We start from the raw sequence: 22,146 nt of genomic DNA on the forward strand, positions 1-22,146 counted from the left end.
GAGTGGGCGTTTTCACAAATCGTTGTTCATACGAAAAAGTCGTGTCCCATGACTTCCTTAGCTATTTTCTTGAATATTACCCAGACGTATGATAAAATGTTATACTTTTCAATTAAACAACTCATTAGGCTTTTTATTGGTCCTAAAATAACGCATTTAGCATTGCAAAATTTTAAATAAAACCGAAAAACCTTAAAAAAGTAGTCCAATTTTGACGTGTCCTATACTACCCAGGCAAAGATCAGAGTAAGAAAAAAAATATTATTCCAAGACTATTTCAAAGTAACGGCTATTTTTCTGATCAACAATAAACTAATCCTCAATTCTAAACCTTAAACTCGAGTAGTACAGTACAAATTTAATTAAAAACAACGTATTTTGTCCTGTCCTGCAGAATAGCGTACAGTGGAATTTCCATACTACGCCACCGCAGTTTTAAAGGCTTGGCAACATTTTTTTAAACAAATACGATCTGATTTTGAATTAAGGCAACATTTCAAGGCAATAGCAGCCGCCATTTTGTTGAAAACTACGGCAGTTGATGCGCATTATGAGTTTAGAGTGGTCGCGTGGCATTCAGTCAAAAACAAAACTTCCAATACGACGCCTGATTTTAATAAGGTAAGATAATCCTCTACTTAAAACTTTTTAATTTGTTGAACTTGTTATTTATTCGTTATTCCGAATAAATAACACATTCAATTGAAGATCTAATAGATAATTTGCAATTTACATTTTAATGTTGCGTTGTCGTTAATACGTTACCTCCATTACGCCACCATAGCGTGAATGGAAATAAAAAGTGACGTAATGGAATTCTTAGGGTCGTTTCATAACGAAGCTAATTTGCTAAAGGTAATAAATTTATATATTGTGTGCGTATTATAACCTCGTCAGACCCACTGTACAATGTAAAATTACAAGATGTACAGTCACCATCATAACATCGGAGCTGTGGAGGTGGTCACAAATAAAATAATTCTGGTAGTTTACTTTATTTTTTGAAAATGCAAAGCAGTATGAACATTGCCTTATAGTTCCTAAACCCCATTTTGTGTTCTAGCTTACGCCACTGGGCCGACTGGCCTAATATGTCCTGCTATGGCTGTGATGTATTTCTTAAGATATTATATACAATATTCTTACGATTTTAAGATGTTAATTTGTAAAAGTTATTTAACTTTATTATGTATCAGAGATTTATTAATATTTCATTAAAATATTAGTCATTTATCAAGCTGTAGACAATAATATATAGTAAAAAGTACTGAAAAGTAGCGTAAGGGAAAGTTTTTTGATAAAAACGGGGTTGTTTTGTTTTATTTAGAAGACGTTTATATTTTTTTTTGAAAGATTCTTTTGTTTATATTTTGATGAATAAAAATTAAAACACTTTAACCCTTCCTGTATTTTTTTTATCAATCGCAAAATCAGTGACGTAATGGAACCTTGACCTAGCCTGACACGAGATTAATTGCGATTATTTACTGGAATTGTTAATATATCTCAATAAATTTAGTATTTTTATGCACCTCAAACAATAAACTATCTAATTAGCTACACCATAAAATAATTTAAAATATTTCCCAAAGTGGAATTCCACATACGTCACCAACAACGATTTGTGAAAACGCTCGAGTACGCACCATGCTCCGGTAAAAACGTGCATAGTGCTATCTTGCTCATACATCAGAGCGGCATTTCTATCCGCATTATATTATTGTGATAACCGTCTAAGTGTATTGTTTTTAATTAGCGTTTTTTAATAATTTTGCATACGAGCTTATATCGGAGATTCATATTGATGGATGACACAAGATTATTGGTTTGTTATGCCTTAACATAATAACGTGCTAGTTAATAAGTATTGTGAACACTTATTAACTACACTTACACTTACTTGCGTATTTATACGCACGCATCTAGTGAGAATATTAATTGCAGGTAAAAAATAAGCAACTTGCGTATTTTTCATGAGCCCGCTCCACACTCGTGCGCGAATCGCGGCGCGAAGCCGCGAACGCGAGTCTGGAGTCGATTTCGCATATCAGCGAACTAGACTCCACACTCGCGTTCGCGGCTTCGCTCGCGATTCACGCGCATAGTCTGGAGGGCGCTATGCACGCACACACGCATCGCGGTGGGAGGATAAGAAGTTTGATTTAATTTAAAAAAACTATAAGTTCACAACGGGTTAGCACTAATTGGCTAGCAGGTTATTATTTCGCGCCATTACAAAGTAATATTGTTGTGGGGTGATTACTTTCAATACGAGATTTTATTATTAATAAGTAAGTACCTATACTGGGTCAAGCAAATCTTGTCAGTAGCAAACGGCGGCAAATTTGAAAAATCGCGGGTTAGCAACACCCGCGCGATTTTCGAATTATTCGAACACACGAATAATTCGAAAATCGCGTGTCATCTGTGTTTTATCTGTGGAATGTGGATCGTGAATGACAGCCATCATCTTGTTTGTTTACAAATGATTTACAATGTTTACATTCTGAATCGATTCTATTTCAAGAGATATTTCTGCTGTGTCACCATTAAATACCAATATATTAAACAAGACTGTGCTTAATTAAAGCTAAGGTGCCTACAATGCCTACAGTGCCAACTGAGAAATCTAATAAAGTATGAAAATCCAGTATGACATCTACCTGCTGAAGCAATGATTTTATTCATAAATTCTTGTTTAACGGCATAGTCCACTTACAATTTTATTTTGAGATCTTCAAATTAGTTAATCATTTTTATCAACATCACACACCGCTTTTAAATTATCCGTCCATACGTATTAATAACAATTTCAACCATTTTCAATAGAGAATCCGCGAGTGACAATTTGAATTGACGTACGTGACAAGGCGCGCTCAGCGGAAAAAAAAGTTTTGGTTCGATGTACATTGTACATTGCTGCTTTTCTTAGCGCAATACTACTCTTTGAGTGTTGCCCTACTTTAGTTTGCTTTACATTGCTACTGACAAGATTTGCTTGACGCACTATAGGTACCTAATCGTCGAAAATATAGTAATAGTTACATATGTATAAAAAAATTGAATAGTTTACGTGTACATTGATCATTAATAAGCGTTTATCGATATCACACCGAATCATGCACATCCCTATCGCATGTGTCAACCTCATAGTCGAATATTTTATCCTATCGCATTCACTCTTGGAAAAGCCATGCAAGTGTAAAAGGGATAGAGCGTAAATGACAATTTGTCAATGATTTGTGTATTTTTACAAAAAATAAAAATCGTAGTGCAATTTCGACATAATTTTCTTGACTGTAAAGTTCAAAATATTGTGATGGGCAAGGGCTCATAATCCCTATCGAAATAAGAAAATATGGCCAATTTTTGTGACAGCGTTTTGGCGACATAGGTTCTCATACTAATCCAGGCACATGCCGTTTCCCGTCAGAGCGCGGCGCGCTCATTCTTTCTTCCGTGTAAATTTTATACTCTGTCAAGCCAGAGAAAATTTGAATTTCGCGCCCTTTTCTACTGCCAAACTTTTTTGACCGTCTACTCGTATATTAGGTAGGGTAGTTTCTTGAAACTACGGCAGCGCTTGAAACTTTCAAGCGCTGCCGCTGTACTTACTGCGCTGTACTTACTCAGTGGGGAAGCCCGGCCCGAAAAACGAATTGTAGATGGCGCTCTTCCAGATCCATTATGATTTTTAATTATATTAATTATATAAGATGAAAGAGAGTGACAGAAGATAGAGGTCCATAACCGATTCGTTGCGTGTTCCATTTTAGAAAACTTTTGGCAGTGGCGCGGAACAATCATTTCATGACACGGCAGCCAGTGGTGTAGCTAGCATGGGTGGCACCCGGTGCGGAAATTGTGGGTGTCACCCCAAAATTCAATCAAAATTGTAAAATATATTTAAAAAGTGTAATTGTAATTTTTGTTAAATAGCTCAGGATTTACTCCATCGCTTTCTTTTTACGAATATAATATATAGGTGGCACTACTGATGTTCACGGTCGGACCGCCCCCCGCCCTCTAGCTACGTCACTGACGGCAGCCATGGGGCTGTCCATAAATTACGTCATCGATATTTGACGATTTTTAACCCCCCCCCCCCCCCCTATAATCAACCAAAAATCATGCTTCAAATGACCCCATTTCCTCCTACTTCATGCTACCGTCATCCGATGTCCAGACCCCCCCCCCCCTAATTTGAAATGACGTAATTTATGAATAGCCCCCATGCCATGCGCCTTATAGAATAGAGAATCGATTAATCGTACACTAAACAAAAGTGATTACAGTGACAGCTCGCTGAGACGTAATTTTTAAATACTATATATATCTATGTAGGTACCTACTTATTTACGTTTTGTTCTAGCCATGTTCTAGCATTAGAAATGGAAAAGGAAAGGTGAAAGCGGATTTATTTGCCAGTCAATAAACTTATTGCGACAAAGAATTGGTTCATTAAAGTAAAACTATATAAGTCATCGTTTCAAATTTCATTTATTTTGTATCAAAATTTGTCCATGTTTGAAACTTAAGTAGTAACTAAGTAAATATAAAGTAATAAATAATGCAAATATTTGAGTATATCTACCTAACTTTTTATTATGATTGTCAATTTTATTAATACAATTTCATAATTGATCTGATCTTAAATACTAATATGGCATTTAGATTCTAATTTATTATTGTTTTTCACAAGTTTCACCATATAGACATTTTTCACTTTTCTAGTTTATACACAGTATAAAAAATCATAATTATACCTTTGCTTACAATTATTATGATAGATATATTTCAATAATCGAGTAAAATACTGACTATTATCATTAAAAAAAAAGGCGCGAAGGGTTGATCTCCCATAGAAAATTTAAATTTCTCACCTTTTCCTACTGACGATCTATTTCAGTATTTAAAACCCAATCAGCGTATTTTGTTCTTTTTTTTAAATCTTAGTGACAATAGACACTACGTAGGTAATAAAATAAAGGCGGGTACACACAGTGGAACGTAATGGAGCGCGGTTTCCAGGAAATCCGTTGGAGGGTAGATAGAATGGAAAAGTTGCAGGCAAACACACAGTAGTGGTTTCCGACATAAATCCGTGTTCCTGTGGTGTTTCTGGTAGGTACAGTCAGCAAAACTATTAGCTTAGCGTGGCTTAGCATAGGTAGGTACGGTCAGCGTCAAATATATTGTAGCAGCCAAGTGGCCAAATATTTCGTCACACCGTACTAAATAGGTATATGGTGTAACCACAGAATAACTAATAGTACTACCGTAAACGTCGCGTAACGAACTATTTGACCACTTTTGCAGGTATATTTGATGCTAACTGTAGGTAGGTACATGTTTATAACAGGTGTCTAAATCTCATACTTTTATGGTCTATTCTAGTCTACGCATTTAGTTAATTGTTACAAGCGTCATTCATATCATAAATCTTGATATTTTGTAGAATTACATACTGCTAATACCTACGAGAGATTACAGGGGCTAAATTAGTGCGGCGCGGCGCTAGTTTGTAGATTATACTTAAAGCTACTTTGTTAGTTGCCAAAGGCGGCAAATTATAAAAAAATAAGCGCAAAGGCTTTACGTCCCATAGAAAATATGAGTTTCGCGAACTATTATATAATCTGTGGTTTCCCGCCTTTTTCTACTGACAAGTTCGGTGTGTTTCCATTGTTTCAGTATATATCAAATTGTGAAAACTTTCTGTTTTCCCTTCTCGAATAAATTGCCCGCACTCGTATTTGCCGACGACACGACTGCTGGTGAAACTTTGAAGGTTGCATAATTCATTTTTAGTATGTTAAACAGCCACTTCTATATTTAGTATCGGTTGTAAAATTAAAACATGTTTGGAATGTGTATTCACTTAAAAATAAATAGAAAACAGATCTAAACTTCAGATAAAAGGAATGTATAACAAAACATGATAACTGTTTTTTTAAAACAGTTGCAACATGTAAAATTCATCGGAGATACATTTGTATTTCATTTAAATATCACTTTACAAATGTAATATAAATATTTACAAATAATTAAAACTATATTACCATTATAACAACTCGTCGCTCGCTAGCAGGACGGACTTTGTTTAAAAATTATATACATAGGCATTAAAAAATAAAAATAAAATGTATATGTGAAAAAAGTTAAAACTATGAATACTTCATTCTGATGGAATCTCAGTGCGTCTTAGTCTAGTTACGTTTGTTATTATCGTCAAATCTTAAAATCAAAATATTTTGGCAAAATATTTGGCGTAAAGCAGTGCTTTTCTAATTAAAATACTCTTTGGAATTATCTTTGGTCAGTTCTTTTAGCGAGCGACGAGCGCTATATATTGGTCGTCCTATCAGCACCCTGTCCGTAGCTGCCAATCTGGAACCTGATCTTGTGTCCTACAGGGCTCACACGCGCCGGCCCGACTTTTAGAGAGCTTGGTTTCATTATCGGCGTGTTCGAGCTTGGTGTGCTCATTTTCAAGCTTGATTTCGGCGTGCTCGAGATTTTCGTGGTCGAGCCGGATAGCGGCGTGCTCGAGCCGGTTGGGGCCGGCCGGGGGTCTACCGGCGCGGGCCCGCGGGGATCGTGGAGGCCCTGGGGTCCGCTCTGGATTCCCCCAGTGACACTTGGCTGAGCGCCGTTCGTGTGTTGCTGTAGCTGTATCCGTGACGCTCGTTCCATTTCTCTAAAAAGAATGTGGGACTAATTACTTGTCTTAAAATTAAAGTTATATGCTTGTATGGAAATAAATACGAAGGAGGCACTACAGTATGTTATCCTCTAGCCATCCACACGTTAAAACTTGCCGAGAAAAATTAAATTTAGATTTGTTAAAATAACGATTTAAAATAAAATGGAATGGGAGAGCTTTTGATAGGCATAAGATAGGATAAGTGACTCCATAGTTACTAAACTTTCTTGTGGAGCTACAAAAATATATCTACATCAAATCTATATTATCGTAGGTAATTAAGATAAGGATCCCTGAGCAAATATTTTTTATCTTTGTATAGTTTAGACTAGAATAAGTGTTTATATTTGCATGTCTTTACTGACAAAGCATGTGAAACTCAATACCTCTGTTGTAAATACCTTTGTAATGACCATGTTTTTAGCAAATAAATTTCTGATTTCTGATTTCTGATAAGTAAGGTAAGTTTGAAAGACGTCAAGATGCAAATTCAATCAATAACGAGCAAATATGTTTTTTGCCATGAGATGCCAAAGTTACATAATTGCATCTCGTGTCTTTTGTTTGAACCTCTCCGCTCAAGATTTAAATAAAAACACTATTTTATGAATATAACTATTATCAAACAACAATTTTGCTCACTTGTTACACCTAAGTAAATACTTATATCAACTGATTGAATACAGGTGGAAATGATGGTCATTAGTTGCATTGTTACGTGCTTTCACATCTGCCATGCCAGTGTTTCCAAACTGTATAACAAAACTGACAATAGAAATTACAGAAAATGAACGATGAAACGTGCCATCTATGGAATCATTCGATGTAGTGTTTATTTGAATAATGCGTATGTGTATGCAAATGCATTCATGCTACGCGCTGTGAGAACATCGGAGCTTGTTCCGTCACCATCTCCAACTATAAATACATTGCCACATGTTACTATTACTAATATTTCCTTTTCAGTATAGGTAATGTTTCCTGTATAAGAATAGCATTTATCGACACAAAGAATTTGAAATAATATGAAACTGTTGAAAGTTTTGTGTTCGTTAAAGTCATTCTAGCTAACATGAAACAAAGAGATATAAGTAGGTAAGTAGATGTTAAAAACACTTTAAGAACCATGACTAGAAATAAAAATTAGGAGGTTGGATTGGATTTTTCTTCTCTATTTCAACAAAGAGTCGACTAAGATAGAGTCGATATTCAATTTAATCGAAGATTGTAACGGAACATGCGAGTATGTTCACAGCACATTGCAGAAGCAATCCTGAAACTATTGAGACGGTTCCATGTTTATTATGTGAGGCTGCTATTGTTTAATAGATTGAGATGATTGCAAATCTAACTGAAAATATACTTAATACAAATCCATACCATGACATTAAAAAAAAAACATTAAATATTTCATGTTGTGTTGTCAACTTAATTGTTAGGTATAGTCTGTCAAGCCATTTCCGTCAGTAGAAAAAGCGGAAAATTAAAAAAAAAATGTTGGCGCCGTAGCCGCCGAAACGATAGAACTTGCCATGGGAATGCAATAAGTTTGCTTTGTCAAAATAAAGAATCAAATATAATGGAATGGAAATCTTTTAAAAGGCCTCTGGGCGGTTAGTGGATAAAGCTATATCTGGCGGTCCAGCCAAGGTGACAATCGCTTGCGCTTCGCCATCGAATCGCTTTGCGTCTCTCTATCGCTCTTCCATATTAATGTGGCAGTGACAATTGCGTTTCGTTCGCTACGGAGCGATGCGAGCGAGCGAATCTTTTCGTTGTCGAAGCGATAGCGATTGTAACCTTGGCTAGGCCGGAAGAACCGTTCAATAGTCTCCAGATTGCAAGTTTCATGTCGTGATACCTTCAAGTTCTAATATACGAGGCGAATGCAGACGTGCGCTCCGTTTTCCTGGTGTTGGGGCATGCGGGCGACGAGGGATACGCACCGCTGGTGAGCCCCGACAACCTCGAGAGAGGGCAGCACAGCGCCGCTGCGTACGCGGCGCGGTATTGCGCGTTCATTATGACGTAGATGATCGGGTTTACGCAGGCGCTCGCGTACAGAAGGAGGTAGCCGGCGATGTGGAATACTGGAAGGAAGTTTATTAATTAATTGGATAGGTAAATAAATATACGAAGTCACTATTTTTACATTGCACGCGTGCCAGATCTGGATGCATTTTTAACTACTCACCTAATTGTCTCCCTGTGGGACACTTAGAAAAATTAAATTCCTTAGGACAACATTCACTAACCCGGGGTTACCCGGTTAAACCTGGAGTTAACATGGTTACCAGTACAATTTGACACTGGGTTAACGGTTTAACGGCTTAGCCCTGGGTTAGTGGGATGGTGCAAGTGACGCTTAGGAGTTAGCTCTGCGGCAATTTTATTGTTTTTGTATTCAATATTTATTTGTATAATCACTATCTTTTCTAAAATGAAGCCAATCTATGGCGTTTTTTTACAACATTACAACATTATTTACACGTGTACTACACCTTGTTTACTGGGAATTTATTAAATTGACACTAACTTAACTACTAACTTACCTACCTATTCTTCTTTCCTTGAGCGTTAAGGAAAATAAACCTATTTAAGTAATTTTTAAATTACCATTATTTACGTGAAATATGTATATAGGTAAGATTTTTTGTATGTAGTTGGTTTCCCTGTTGTCTTAAATAATGGACCGCTTGACTCTCGTGTGAGTGAGACCGGGCCATAATATAAATTAACGTGGACATTAAACGCCTTCTTACCGGGATATTGAACATGGTTGTCAGTGACCTTAGCAATGGTTATCGGCAAGTAACACACCAGGAGCGATAGGAAGATTAGCGAGCACCATATTGGTGATGCGCCACTTGTTCCTACGCGCCTTCGTTTCCCTGTTGTCTTTAATGGTTGAACGCTTGTCTGTGTTGTTACTAAGCAAGCCACAAAGAGTCAACATGTGTATTAAATGTCTTACCGGGATATTGTACATGGTTGTCAGCGACCTTAGCGATGGTTATCGTCAAGTAACACACCAGGATCGATAGGAAGATAGCGAGCACCATATTGGTGATGCGCCACTCGTTCCTACGCGCCTTCGCTTCCCTGTTGACTTTAATGGTTCAACGCTCGTCTGTATTGAACGAGCCCGGGCCTTGAAATAGGTAAAACAAATGTAAATGTCTTCTTACCGGGATATTGTACATGGTTGTCAGCGACCTTAGCGATGGTGATCGGCAGGTAACACACGAGGAAAGACAGGAAGATAGCGAGCACCATATTGGTGATGCGCCACTCGTTCCTACGCGCCTTCGCTTCCCTGTTGACTTTAATGGTTGAACGCTCGTCTGTATTGAACGAGCCCGGGCCTTGAACTAGGTAAAACAAGATAGATATTAAATGTCTTCTTACCGGGATATTGTACATGGTTGTCAGCGACCTTAGCGATGGTTATCGTCAAGTAACACACCAGGATCGATAGGAAGATAGCGAGCACCATATTGGTGATTCGCCACTCGTTCCTACGCGCCTTGGTTTCTCTGTTGTCTTTAACGGTTGAACGCTTGTCTGTATTGAACGAGCCCGGGCCTTGAAATAGGTAAAACAAATGTAAATGTCTTCTTACCGGGATATTGTACATGGTTGTCAGCGACCTTAGCGATAGTGATGGGCAGGTAACACACCAGGAACGACAGGAAAATAGCGAGCACCATCTTGGTGATTCGCCACTCGTTCCTACGCGCCTTGGTTTCTCTGTTGTCTTTAACGGTTGAACGCTTGTCTGTGTTAAGTGAGCCTGGGCTGGCGTTTTGCGAGCGTTGGTGTTCCCGCATGCGTTGTTCAGAGCTGAAAAGATATAGTTGCTGTTAGTTCGTAAGTTTTACAAAGAAGTTAAGAACATTAAATTAAATAATGCATGTATGGAAATAGTCATGTGACTTTTCGTAGCATCTGTCATCGCGGTACTTATATTTTATCCCACCAAAAACATAAATGTAAAAAAGGAGAGCCAAGTTCAATACAAAAATTATGCTTGGCTGTGGGGCTCGCCGCAAAAAGAATGGAGATCTAAATGAGTGCCACTGCCAAGTTCTATGCAAAATCCAAATATGTATTTATAGGAACAAAATAACATTATAAACAAGTATTAAACTCTATTTCTTTGCTTTATTGGATACCTATAACAATTGCTGTTATTTAAAAAAATGTGACATCTTAAAGTAAGTTAGATTTGACTTGGCCAGTTTTCATTATATCAATCATTTTATTTATATTGTAATTCTGATAAAACCTGGCCAAGCCAAATCTAACCTACTTTAAGATCTCACATTTTTTTAAATAACAGCAATTGTTATAGGTATCCAATAAAGCAAAGAAATAGAGTTTAATACTTGTTTATAATGTTATTTTGTTCCTATAAATACATATTTGGATTTTGCATAGAACTTGGCAGTGGCACTCATTTAGATCTCCATTCTTTTTGCGGCGAGCCCCACAGCCAAGCATAATTTTTGTATTGAACTTGGCTCTCCTTTTTTACATTTATGTTTTTGGTGGGATATCAATACTTTTTGTAAAGAAAACTAGGCAGGTATTGAGATTTAATGTTTTTTCTTGTGTTTCCGCTGTATGGTTTTTACTTCTGTTCTTTGTATAATTATGTGGTGTCGCGCGCCGCCGACGACACACCGTTGGCCGGTTGTTTAGAGCGTATTACAAGTTTTTTGTATGGGGACACCACTTATTTTTTGACTAAACTTTATTTTAATATAGCAAATATAATAATACATATATTGGGGTAGTTTCAAATATCTGCTTGTAACGGTTCCAACGCTACAATAAAAAAATATTTTTTTGTATGGGGACCCCCCCTATTTTTTAACTTTTTTTTATTTTTAGATTTTTTCCTACGCTTACACACAATAACCGAGCTGGATTCCAAATTTCATCCTTCTAGGTCATCTGGAAGTAGGTTAGGTTTAGGTACTTATATGTCAGTCCCAATAAAAAATGGTTTTTTTGTATGGGGACCCCCCCTATTTTTAAACTTTATTTTATTTTTAGATTTTTTCCTACGGTTACACACAATAACCGAGCTGGATTCCAAATTTCATCCTTCTAGGTCATCTGGAAGTAGGTTAGGTTTAGGTACTTATATGTCAGTCCCAATAAAAAGTGGGTTTTTTGTATGGGGACCCCCCCTATTTTTTAACTTTATTTTATTTTTAGATTTTTTCCTACGGTTACACACAATAACCAAGCTGGATTCCAAATTTCATCCTTCTAGGTCATCTGGAAGTAGGTTAGGTTTAGGTACTATAAGTCATAAGTCAGTCTTAAAATTTACGACTTTTTGACCTTCATACCTTTATAACCGTTTGAGCTAGCTTCATGAAATTTGGGCTTCTAGATATCCTTATGGATATAAATAAACACACGTAGTTTTATGTGTTTACGTCAAAGATGTTTTGAGTTATAGAAGGGTCAAAAGTGGCACCAAGTGGTTCGTGTAATATTACACTCGGCGCTGGCTAGCCAGTTCCTTTGCTTGAACTTGGCTTGACACGCTGCCGCGTGTCTAGATCTATTCGTTTGGCGTTGTTGGTATCCGATTGCCATCTGGGTCCCCAGGTAGGTACTTTGGGAATGCACGCATTTGACAGATGGGTTTTATCTAGCTTGTTAGGTAAGATCGGGCGAAAGAGTACACTCATACACACCTATGCACGACCCAGAAGATCCTCGCATAGCACATCAAAATCAGCAGAGCCGGCACCAAGAAAGCGATGACGAAGAGAGCGGTCTTCGAGGAGCGGCCGTTATCATCAGGTACTATTGAACACGTTCCGAGTTCCTTATCGTAGTCAAATTTACCTGTAAAATAAGGATAATTTTAAAGATAATGTAAAAGGGGTATATTTAAGTAGGAGTAACCTTCCTTGATGATTAGTTTTGGGATAATTCCAGGGCACTCCAGGGTAGTTAGCCATAGTTAGTTCTTTTATACGGAGGAGATGGCCACCCGGCTTATTTCTATTTGAAAAAAAAAATATTTTCTAGCTTTCCCGTACGGCCATCTTTTTCGGTTTTACCCTTATGTGAATAGTCTCCCTAGATACTGATTGGTTGACTGAGTTGTTTATGAATAAATATCTTAAATCTTGAATCCTGAGTATCAAACGAATACTGGTAAGGCGATAAGGCGCTCGCTTTTTAGAGGAAGGCGAATGGATTAATAATTTAGGGGAAGTACGGACAAAATGATGTGGTGGTGTTTTGATTTTGAATCATATATCTTTATTTGTGTATCTACAAGCTTTTATTTAGTTTCACCTGACCGTTGTCTGTGTGTAATCAAGTTAGATTTGATCCACTTCCCGGTTTCCGATTGGGCTGAAATTTTGCATACATTTGTAAGTCGGGTGACAATGCAATATTATTGTATCATCGAGCTGATCTGATGATGGAGACCGGAGGTGGCCATAGCAACTCTGTGATAAAACAACAAAACCTATTTCTGCCGCCTTAAGAAAAAAAACCATAACTGACAAAAAGTAAGTTTCGAGAAAAAGCCAAAAAACTTTGCACTCCTGTTCAAATAGGTTAAATTCAAAGTACAAAGTTGAAACTTTTGTTAATGAACAAAGTAATTATGTAGAATTTTTATGCGTTGTAAATTATTCGATATATATTTATTTAAATAAGTTATTTAGAAAAAATTGTTACTGCCTCGTGATATAAATAAAATAAAAATACCTTTACTAACATTAAATGACATAAGTGTGTACTTATGGTTTTTGTGTTAGTTTTGCACTACGATGTCTAAGAAATAAAAACACAAGTACACAGTTGTGCTTATGTTACTGACCGATCTCGAAGCTGAAAAAGCACAATTGGGTACTTTATGTTTTTTTGCTTCGTTAACGTTATCAAATTATAATTTATCTCGTTAAAGGAGTTCTTAAAAATACGATAAAGATTCATAATTATTTATTTAAAGAAAAAAAAGGAAATATTTTTAGAGATATTTGATTAATAATGCAATATAAAACTTAAAAAATGCACAATTAGACTGCACTACCTAAGTAAAAATGCTATTAGCTTTAAAATGTCATAATGTAATACAAAACTGAAATGAGGTACAAGTAGATTGTACTAAGTACTAGTCCTTAATTTATTGAGATGCTGCTGATGTTTGTGGCTAGACATTATTTTCTTGAATGTCACATCTGGCCATAAGAAGCAACCGTCTGCTCCTGGACGACTGCCGCATCGTTAAAGTGACAGTCCATTTCCAACGACAGCTGCAATACTGTTCATTTTACTATGGAAATTGACAATGACAGCGACGCGTTCAGTACCGGTAGTGCAGCTGCGGTTAGAAATGGAATGTTACCATTAGTAATCTGATAACCAAAACAAAAAAAACGCACCCACAGCCAAGAAGCAAGCACAAACAGCCTTTGTGTTCTAGAATAAAATATGTTTAGAATTAGAATGTTAGATAAGCTCAAACACTCAGATAATTCTCAATTTTATTTCATTATAACAAAACTTGCAATCATAAAAATAACAACAAAGCGATACTCATGAAACAAACATAATGAAAAATAAATAGTTGGGAAAGGCCTGTTTCATGAACAAGCATGACATTGGGCGGTGCATCCCATACTAAAATAAAATTAAGCCATGTGCCAATGCAAAACTGTAAGTGTTATTTTGCAACATACATAAAGCTCGGTGGTGCCGGAGTGATCACACATAGGATCGAAACTTTAAGCCACGTTATTTTAAGCCATTGTACCTTAAATTCGTGGTCAGGGTTATAATATGTTTTAGTCTCAATAGACAAGCTACTTAACACCAATATAAATAAAGAGATAATGTTAATTCCAGATACGCATAGGTAAACATTTGAATACGCGCGCCAAGCCTTAACGTAGGTACCTACTAGAATCTGGCGAGGTTGCGGAAGAGTACTTCAGCGTTCCTGGGACCTCGCCATATAGCAGCGAGGCGGCAACAGAGGGGTTTTAGTGGGTAAACCTGGGGTCTCATTAGCCCACAACAGGGAGTCCCACATAACCATCCCGGCCCGTCCCGCGCCGGGTGGTACGCGTAAAGCATTTCCCCTCTTTAAAAAAAAAGTACCTACTAGAATGACCGTGACAAATATACCTAAAGTTATTCAAAAATTTAGGCAAAATCTGGAATACGCGACGAGATGAGAAACGTAACATGGATATAAGTATACTTACAAATAATTTTTGATACTTATTACAATCACGTATACACATTAACACTTCTAATATTTTTTGAAGTAGGCATAGGAGTAATTAATACGTGCGTTGTACGCGCAACCTCTGCCGAAGGAAAGTAACCAGGAGTGAACCGGCCAAAATCTGTCCTTATAGGGGACCGGAGGGGGACTACCTACTAGCCTGATAAAGCATAACTGACCACAACATTTAATAAATAAAGCACAAGTTTACTTTTTTTGCAACCGACAGTAAGCAGAAAAAGCATAAGGAAGAGTCATACGAGATAGAAAAAACATAACGTGCAACTTATGTTTTTTCAGATTCCCAGAGTTATGACTAATAATTATTTTATACTAACAAGAATGAACACTTCTGTCAACTTATGGGTTTTTTACATAGAAATTTTATAGAAAACCAATATTATGGTTTTTCTTCTTGTGAAATAATTGTTGGGCTCAAATTCAAGACAAAGGAAAGAAACACAAGTCGTCAATTTAGTACTTTTCTGTCTATGAATATATACTTATGCTTTTTCTTTCTCAAAAAGGCAGTAACTTTACCAAAATGGTGTGTAGTTATGCTTGTCTAAATCGTGACCTGTTAGAGATAAAGAAATAACTGCTAGATAGAAAAATCACATTTTTCTTCCTGATTTCGAGGGTGTCAATAACTCAATTTCGCAAAAATTGTCACTTATGGTTTTTTTTCTTAAGGCGGCAGAATTTTGTGTTTGGGGTTCTTAGAATTGCCTCGATGAGTATTAGTTGCCTGTAGAAAAAAAAGTACAGTCGGCGATAAAAGCTTGTACTAAAAATGAAATTTTTGCCAAAAACTTTTTTAAGTTGTGGCTCGTGCAATATTGTTATATTGCTTCTTCCTTACCCCATATCCCAATCAGCGTCGGTATCTGCATGCCGTACGCGAACAACCACGAGAAGACGATCATAAGCGCGATGTTGTACTTGCGGTACACGCGCGCGTAGCAGCTGTGGTGAGCGATCATTATGTATCTGAAAACAAAAACAACCTTTCTAATGGTACCCACACGATTCTTACAATTGATAATATAATTCAGCCTACCCCTCTCAACCCCTAAATTTCCCCCTAAAATCAGAAATAAGCAGTTTTCACTTATTCATAGTGTTAGTAATGGTACTTGCCATAACTATTCCAAATTGTAGGTACCTACATCAAATGGTCTTTGAGAAAAACGCACTTAACCGATTTGTAAGACCGAAGTGATCCCATGAGCACCGCGAACAGTTTTGTGCGGTGCTCTAAAAAACTGTGTGAAATCTTCCAAGGCTCATAGAGTCCGTCCGTAAGGTTCAGTAACCCGGGGTTAATCGGCTAAACCTGGAGTTACCATGGTTACTAGTAAAATTTGAAACTGGGTTAACGGTTTAACCGCTTAACCTCGGGTTAGTGGGATGGTGCAAGTGACCCTAAGTGTCATAGTTGAACAAAATAGTAATGAAACATTAAGCAATATATTTTAATATTTACCATTATTTGGACCAGTAGTTAGGCTAGTCTAAAAGACTTGCTATATTTAAAAGTAGGTCAGTCTACTAGAATCGAATCTTACATTTCAAGAATAGGCCACGTTAGACCCGCCCGGGTCTGGGGCGAGGTATTCGACACTTCGTTTCCTATAGAAGCATCACGTGATCACCGGTCACCTGCCATAAAAACGAAATCTTATCGTTTGCCTCGGCCCGGGCCGTTAAATAAAACCCATTGGATGGCACGCTGTATAAGTTATTCTTTTATTCAAAGAAAGTATAATTATTATCTTTATCAAAACAAAAACAAAAATTCTAAACTATTATTATTATCAAAACTTTTATGAATACTTGTAGATGTTAAAATCAAAATGAAAATACCGATTTTGTTCCAGCAGCTGTGTTTGACGGAATAATTGATTCCATCGAAATTCTATTCGACGTGTTGATTCCAGTTTGTTAGAAAATTACAATTAAACTCAAACAAAGAAATTGGAAATAGCTCTGACGGGGATGTTGTTGGGCTTTTCAATAACCAGGTTCAACGACTTTAGGGTAGGTATATAAGTATATGACTTAAGTTTCATGGTTATTTCGTATTGAATTAGTTAATATCAAGACACAAAACAGCGGCGTGATAAAACTCTGTCACCGTATACTGCGTAAACTACTTTTTGCCTATTTAGATTTGAGTCAGACTTTGCATAGTTAATTGTCAAAAAAAGTTTGTAAAATATTTTTTGCTGATATCACAAAAATCTGACTGATTCTGATTTGACTGGTAAAGAATGCCACAAGTGATTAAGTCCGATTTTTGTACTTTTTTGATGTGCAATAAAGTTTAAAATAAATAATAAACCTATTTATATATCACACGAAATTGAGCTTTATTTATTAACCCTAAACTCCCTTTTGTCTATTTATATTTTATAAAACAATCTCAAACGGTTATTAATGAGACACAAACAACAATGGTAGAGTGTGGAGCCGTATTCTCAGATTAGCGAAATCGACTCCACACTCGCGTTCGCGGCGTCGCGCCGCGATTCGTGCACGAGTGTGGAGCGGGCTTTATATGATAATCAAACCAATTCAGCGAGTACGAGTAATGCGAACGAAAAAAAACGTGATCATTTTACAATTAACCATTCCTATCTTGGCCACACCCCTAGTTGAATAAGATGGTCAGAGACTCCCCTAACACTTCAAGTGGCAGTCAACCCGTGAATGGTCGGATCAAGAGATCGGGGCCCCGCCAAGTGACTGCTTTTTCGCAAGTCCACACCGCCACTTGACTACTTTTCGCGTTTTCGCTCGCGTCACCTGAACGACTAAGCCTCCCCCTTTTTAGTAAGCTGTGACACAAACACCTCACAAAATTCCCCAACAGTCGTTCTTACCGGTTCAGCGTGATGAGAGCGATGCTCAGCAGCGAAACTCCGACGTTCCCGTATCTTAGGAACGGCACCAGCTTGCAAAGCACGTCGCCGTGGGACCATTTCTGCTGCCAGAAGCCGGAGATCGCGAAGGGAAGCACCATGGCGCAGAATAGGAAGTCGGCGCAGCAGAGACTGAAAAAGTTTACAATTTAGTTTAAGAGCCCATCAACGTGCATTAGCGTTACTGCTAAATTATCGTGATTATTTAAATTTACCGACAGGTATTTAACGTGGAGTCGTGGACGATACGAGCCCGAGAAAGGCAAAGGATCGATGCATTCGAGATGCTGGAGGCGTATGTTGAGGACACCTAGGATCGCAATGCGCACCAATCGATCCTTTCACAGCTTCGTGTCCGAACTCGCCTATCCACAGTCTGCCAGCAGCGCATACTGTCCTACCTCGGCCACATAATGAGGAGGGGAGATGAAAGCCTTGAAAAGCTGATCATTGTTGGAAACACGGAGGGTAACGAAGCCGAGGACGATCTCTAACAAGATAGAGCGAACAATTAAAAGGGGCCCCATCCTCAACCAACTTTTGCTCGGTTGTCAGAGATGCGTGAACAGGCACCGTTGGAGGCAGATCATAAAGACCAGGTGTGGAGCATCCACATCCACCGATGACCACGATCCTCAGTCATGAGGGAGCGACCACAGAAAGAGAGATTTAAAAGAGAGGGCCGCTGCGTACTGTATTTTATATTTAAGTAGGTATTGAATACATCAAACTAGTTTTATGTTGCGGTGGAGTTTTGCATTGATGTTAACTGCATTACTTATAGGAAAAATGTACACAATGGAAACTCCCAAGCTATCATTACCGCAGAATATAACATACAAATGGATATTATACTCACACGTGACTCTGACTATGACGTTACATATTTTATTACAGAATTTGAGCCTCACGTGATTCTTGGGTAGATATTATTTGGGTAGGTATGGTACCTATTAGGGAAAATTCGATAACTTAACTCATTTTCGATACAAATTTTCGTCACTTAACAGTTTTTATCGTTGAACACTTTGTCGAGTTTGTCGGCACTTATCATGAGGTGGGATTATGGTCAAATGTTTACCTTTTCAAAAAAAAAGTAGTGTGGTTGGATGGAAGGATGGATGGTTGGATGAATTTTTCTCAAAGTTTTTACTGTGACAATGTTATTTCATATTTTGACGAAACAATAATAGTCGCAAACGTATTTTATTTAGGTATACATATCGACGCTTAAGAATCAATACTGTCTAGGTAACAAGTAATTTAAAATTTAGACAATTTTAGCATGCTAATTCGTTATTTTTTTCTGCACCTAACTGCATTAGAAGGTAAAAAACGTCAAAAATGTTAGTTAGACAGTATTGATTCTTAAGCGTCGATATGTAATTTTGATAAGCTAGCCTTATTTTAAGGTAGCAGCGGTGACTTTTCTACAATTCCATTGCCTAAATTTCCAAGACTGCCAATACATATACGGTTATGGCCGAACAGCCGGCGAACATGCTTACAAAGCTTGTGTAGTTGCTAGTTTCGGGTTTACCAACAAACGTACCTGATAATGAACGCTGCGGCCACGTTGCGCACTTTAGGGCACTTAAGCAGGGCCACCACGGTGAGTAGGTTGCCGAAGAGCCCCACTAGCATGATGAGACCCGTCATTATTGCCGCAAACGTGAGCAGGCCCGGTGAGAATCTGGAAGATAAGGGAATATTCGGGTCAAACAGATAACTGTGTTACATCTTTCCTGTAGACATACACGAGAGTTAAGGGCTATAAAGGTTAATTTTCTTATTTAACCCTTATCCACGTGAAAAGGTCCTCCTTTTATTTAGAGAACTATGATAAAATCATTACTTACATGCCCACAAGCTGTTAACTATTGCCCACAAGAGAGAAAAATGTACAGTTCACGCGAACACACTAGTTTTCTCTTTAGCCCTTAACTCTTGTGTATGTCTACAGGAAAGACGTAACACAGTTTTCTGTTTGACCCATTCACGTTAGGAAAGGACGGCCGTTTCTGCATAAATTGTCATTTTATGGAACTTGCTTACTATGTAAACATATTGAAATTGCCTCTATGGTGGTTTGTTTACATAGTTAGCAAGTTCCATTGAATGACACATTACAAACGGGGACTACGTTTTTTTAATTTTCCACCCGGATTGACATTACATAATTTGATGTATATTAACCATAGCATTTGCTTCTAACTCTTATATTTAATAATTAAAAATATGAAAAAAATCAAACGACCCCTTCACTATGGTTAAAGTACATCAAATTGTGTCATAATATTTTTAATATTGTTAATATTCAGAGAGGAAAATGGAGCAGTAACAATACGGTGCCAGACTTTTTCCTGGCACCCGACTGCAATGTCGTGCTCGAAACTTCAAAGCTTAACTATATATAATAAATACACTTTATTACGGTACAAACACGAACTGTCGAACTCCAAAGAATTTCTTCCAGAAATAGTTAGAAAACACCTTGTTTATAATATTGTCGACGAATAAATAATTCCACCTTGCCTCTTCCTAAGCCTCGTTAGGAGAAATTGGGACTCGGGAGCCCTAATTTCAAACAATTCATAAAATATGCTAAGTTATTTACATTCCAATTAATAACAATAAATACATCGCTTTGATACTATATTCAAAACAAGAGTCCCGGTAGGGTAAGATGGCATGAAAGGAACAGGAAGTCTTTTGTGAATTGAAGACGTGAAGTAGATAGGCTTGCTCGAAGTTGTAGCGGTGTGTCCAAGAGTCGCGTGTATCTTAAAAGCTGCATCAGATTTTCGAAATCTGTTATTGATTTGATAATTTGATGAATCATGAAAATGCAAGTAAGATCTTTCACTGCTAAAAAGTATACCATGAAGTATTTAAACTAGAATACGATAAACACCGGTCCACAAACATCTCCCGCATCTTTACTAATTCTGAATAAAATCAGTAAACTGCGCTTCGCATCTAATTTAGCTAATTCGGCGGATGATGGTCGCACTTTTATATCATCTGTTATTATGATCTTCTCTGTTTATTTAACGTAAAAAATATAACTCAATACTTAAAGTACCTTATAAAATAAAATAACTAAAACTAAACCTAACAAAAAAAAACCCTAAAATCTACTTAAAGTATTATTGTAAACGTCAGCTTCTCACATTATGTAAACTAGTAGTCCTGCAGCGCTGGCTATATTTTGAGCCCTAACTTAAAGTATTATTAAAGTCAAATTTTTTTTCGCTTACGAATGCTGTTTTAAGCTGTTAATCTTACATTTTGTTTTGTGTCACAGATATTATTTGCTTTTTAAGTTATTTAATAATTTGTGGTAATTATTTTTATTTTGAAATATTTTGGAGAAAAGAATATTCGAGAGAAAACATGTAACTGTGTCGCATTTAGGATAGTTTTTTTAATGTGAAAACATAGTTTGTGTCAATTAGATCCATTGCAATCGGATACTATGTCATACTATTCAAAATTACTCAAAAATAATTAAAGTTAAAAAAAATTGCTGACGTCGCATTTAATCGTGTCAATATGGACATTACATGTTTTTGTGTCTTATTGAGGCACAGCTTCATAAGATTTTTGATAATTTTGTTCTAACAAGCTATTACCATAACAAAAGAATATTAAGGTTACTAGAGTTCACACCTTATTAATATAAAAGGCGGGATAAATAAGAAATATGAATTTGTGTCAGTTTCATCCATTGCATAAACAAATAATACAAAAATAATGTTCGCGTTCATACGACGCTAGCGGGTGGCTCTTAACGGGCAACGCGGGCCATGCACGGGGAGCGGGCGCGGCGGGCGCGGCGCGACCTTGGCGTGGCGGCGGGTAAGGGCCTCTCTCTAAAAACCACACGTTGCGTACGCAACGCATGTTTACTTCGCCTGCGCGCCAAATTAACGCAACTTATGCAAAGTTATACTACAAAGAGAACTTATAAATATTGTACAATGTCACCATTTATCAAAAGAACTGTAAGTAAGTACATCTTATTGCGAGAATTAAGGTCTGTTTATAAATCTATACACATTATGGTTACGCATATACTTGTGACAATGACAGGGAATAGGTACCACTTGAGTAAAATTTGCTTATTAATACCGTGACTTGAGGTAACTTTCATTCTTTGATAAAAATATTACGTCTTGAACTTAATTTATATTAATGTTCTCAAAATTTGATTTCTATATCTAATCAAGTCTAAC

At 37.1% G+C, this 22,146-nt stretch overlaps 1 protein-coding gene across 2 annotated transcripts in view; it reads right to left on the minus strand.

Moving 5' to 3' along the window:
• Positions 1-4,481: 4,481 nt before the first annotated feature.
• Positions 4,482-22,146, minus strand: part of LOC134671410 (G-protein coupled receptor moody-like) — an 82,228-nt gene continuing 64,563 nt past the window's right edge. Inside the window, exons 3-9 of one of the 2 annotated variants that reach the window (XM_063529264.1) lie at positions 19,461-19,601; positions 17,870-18,040; positions 15,847-15,974; positions 12,424-12,577; positions 10,329-10,549; positions 8,653-8,796; positions 4,482-6,698 (exon numbers count right to left, since the gene is read on the minus strand). In XM_063529264.1, the coding sequence (XP_063385334.1) occupies positions 6,346-6,698; positions 8,653-8,796; positions 10,329-10,549; positions 12,424-12,577; positions 15,847-15,974; positions 17,870-18,040; positions 19,461-19,601 (1,312 nt within the window). In that variant the 3' untranslated portion in view covers positions 4,482-6,345. Of the gene's footprint in view, positions 6,701-8,567; positions 8,797-10,328; positions 10,550-12,423; positions 12,578-15,846; positions 15,975-17,869; positions 18,041-19,460; positions 19,602-22,146 lie in introns of both variants that reach the window. The other variant, XM_063529265.1, reaches the window with a different exon arrangement.

This window comes from Cydia fagiglandana, chromosome 15 (genome assembly GCF_963556715.1).
Source record: "Cydia fagiglandana chromosome 15, ilCydFagi1.1, whole genome shotgun sequence".
Taxonomy (NCBI): domain Eukaryota; kingdom Metazoa; phylum Arthropoda; class Insecta; order Lepidoptera; family Tortricidae; genus Cydia; species Cydia fagiglandana.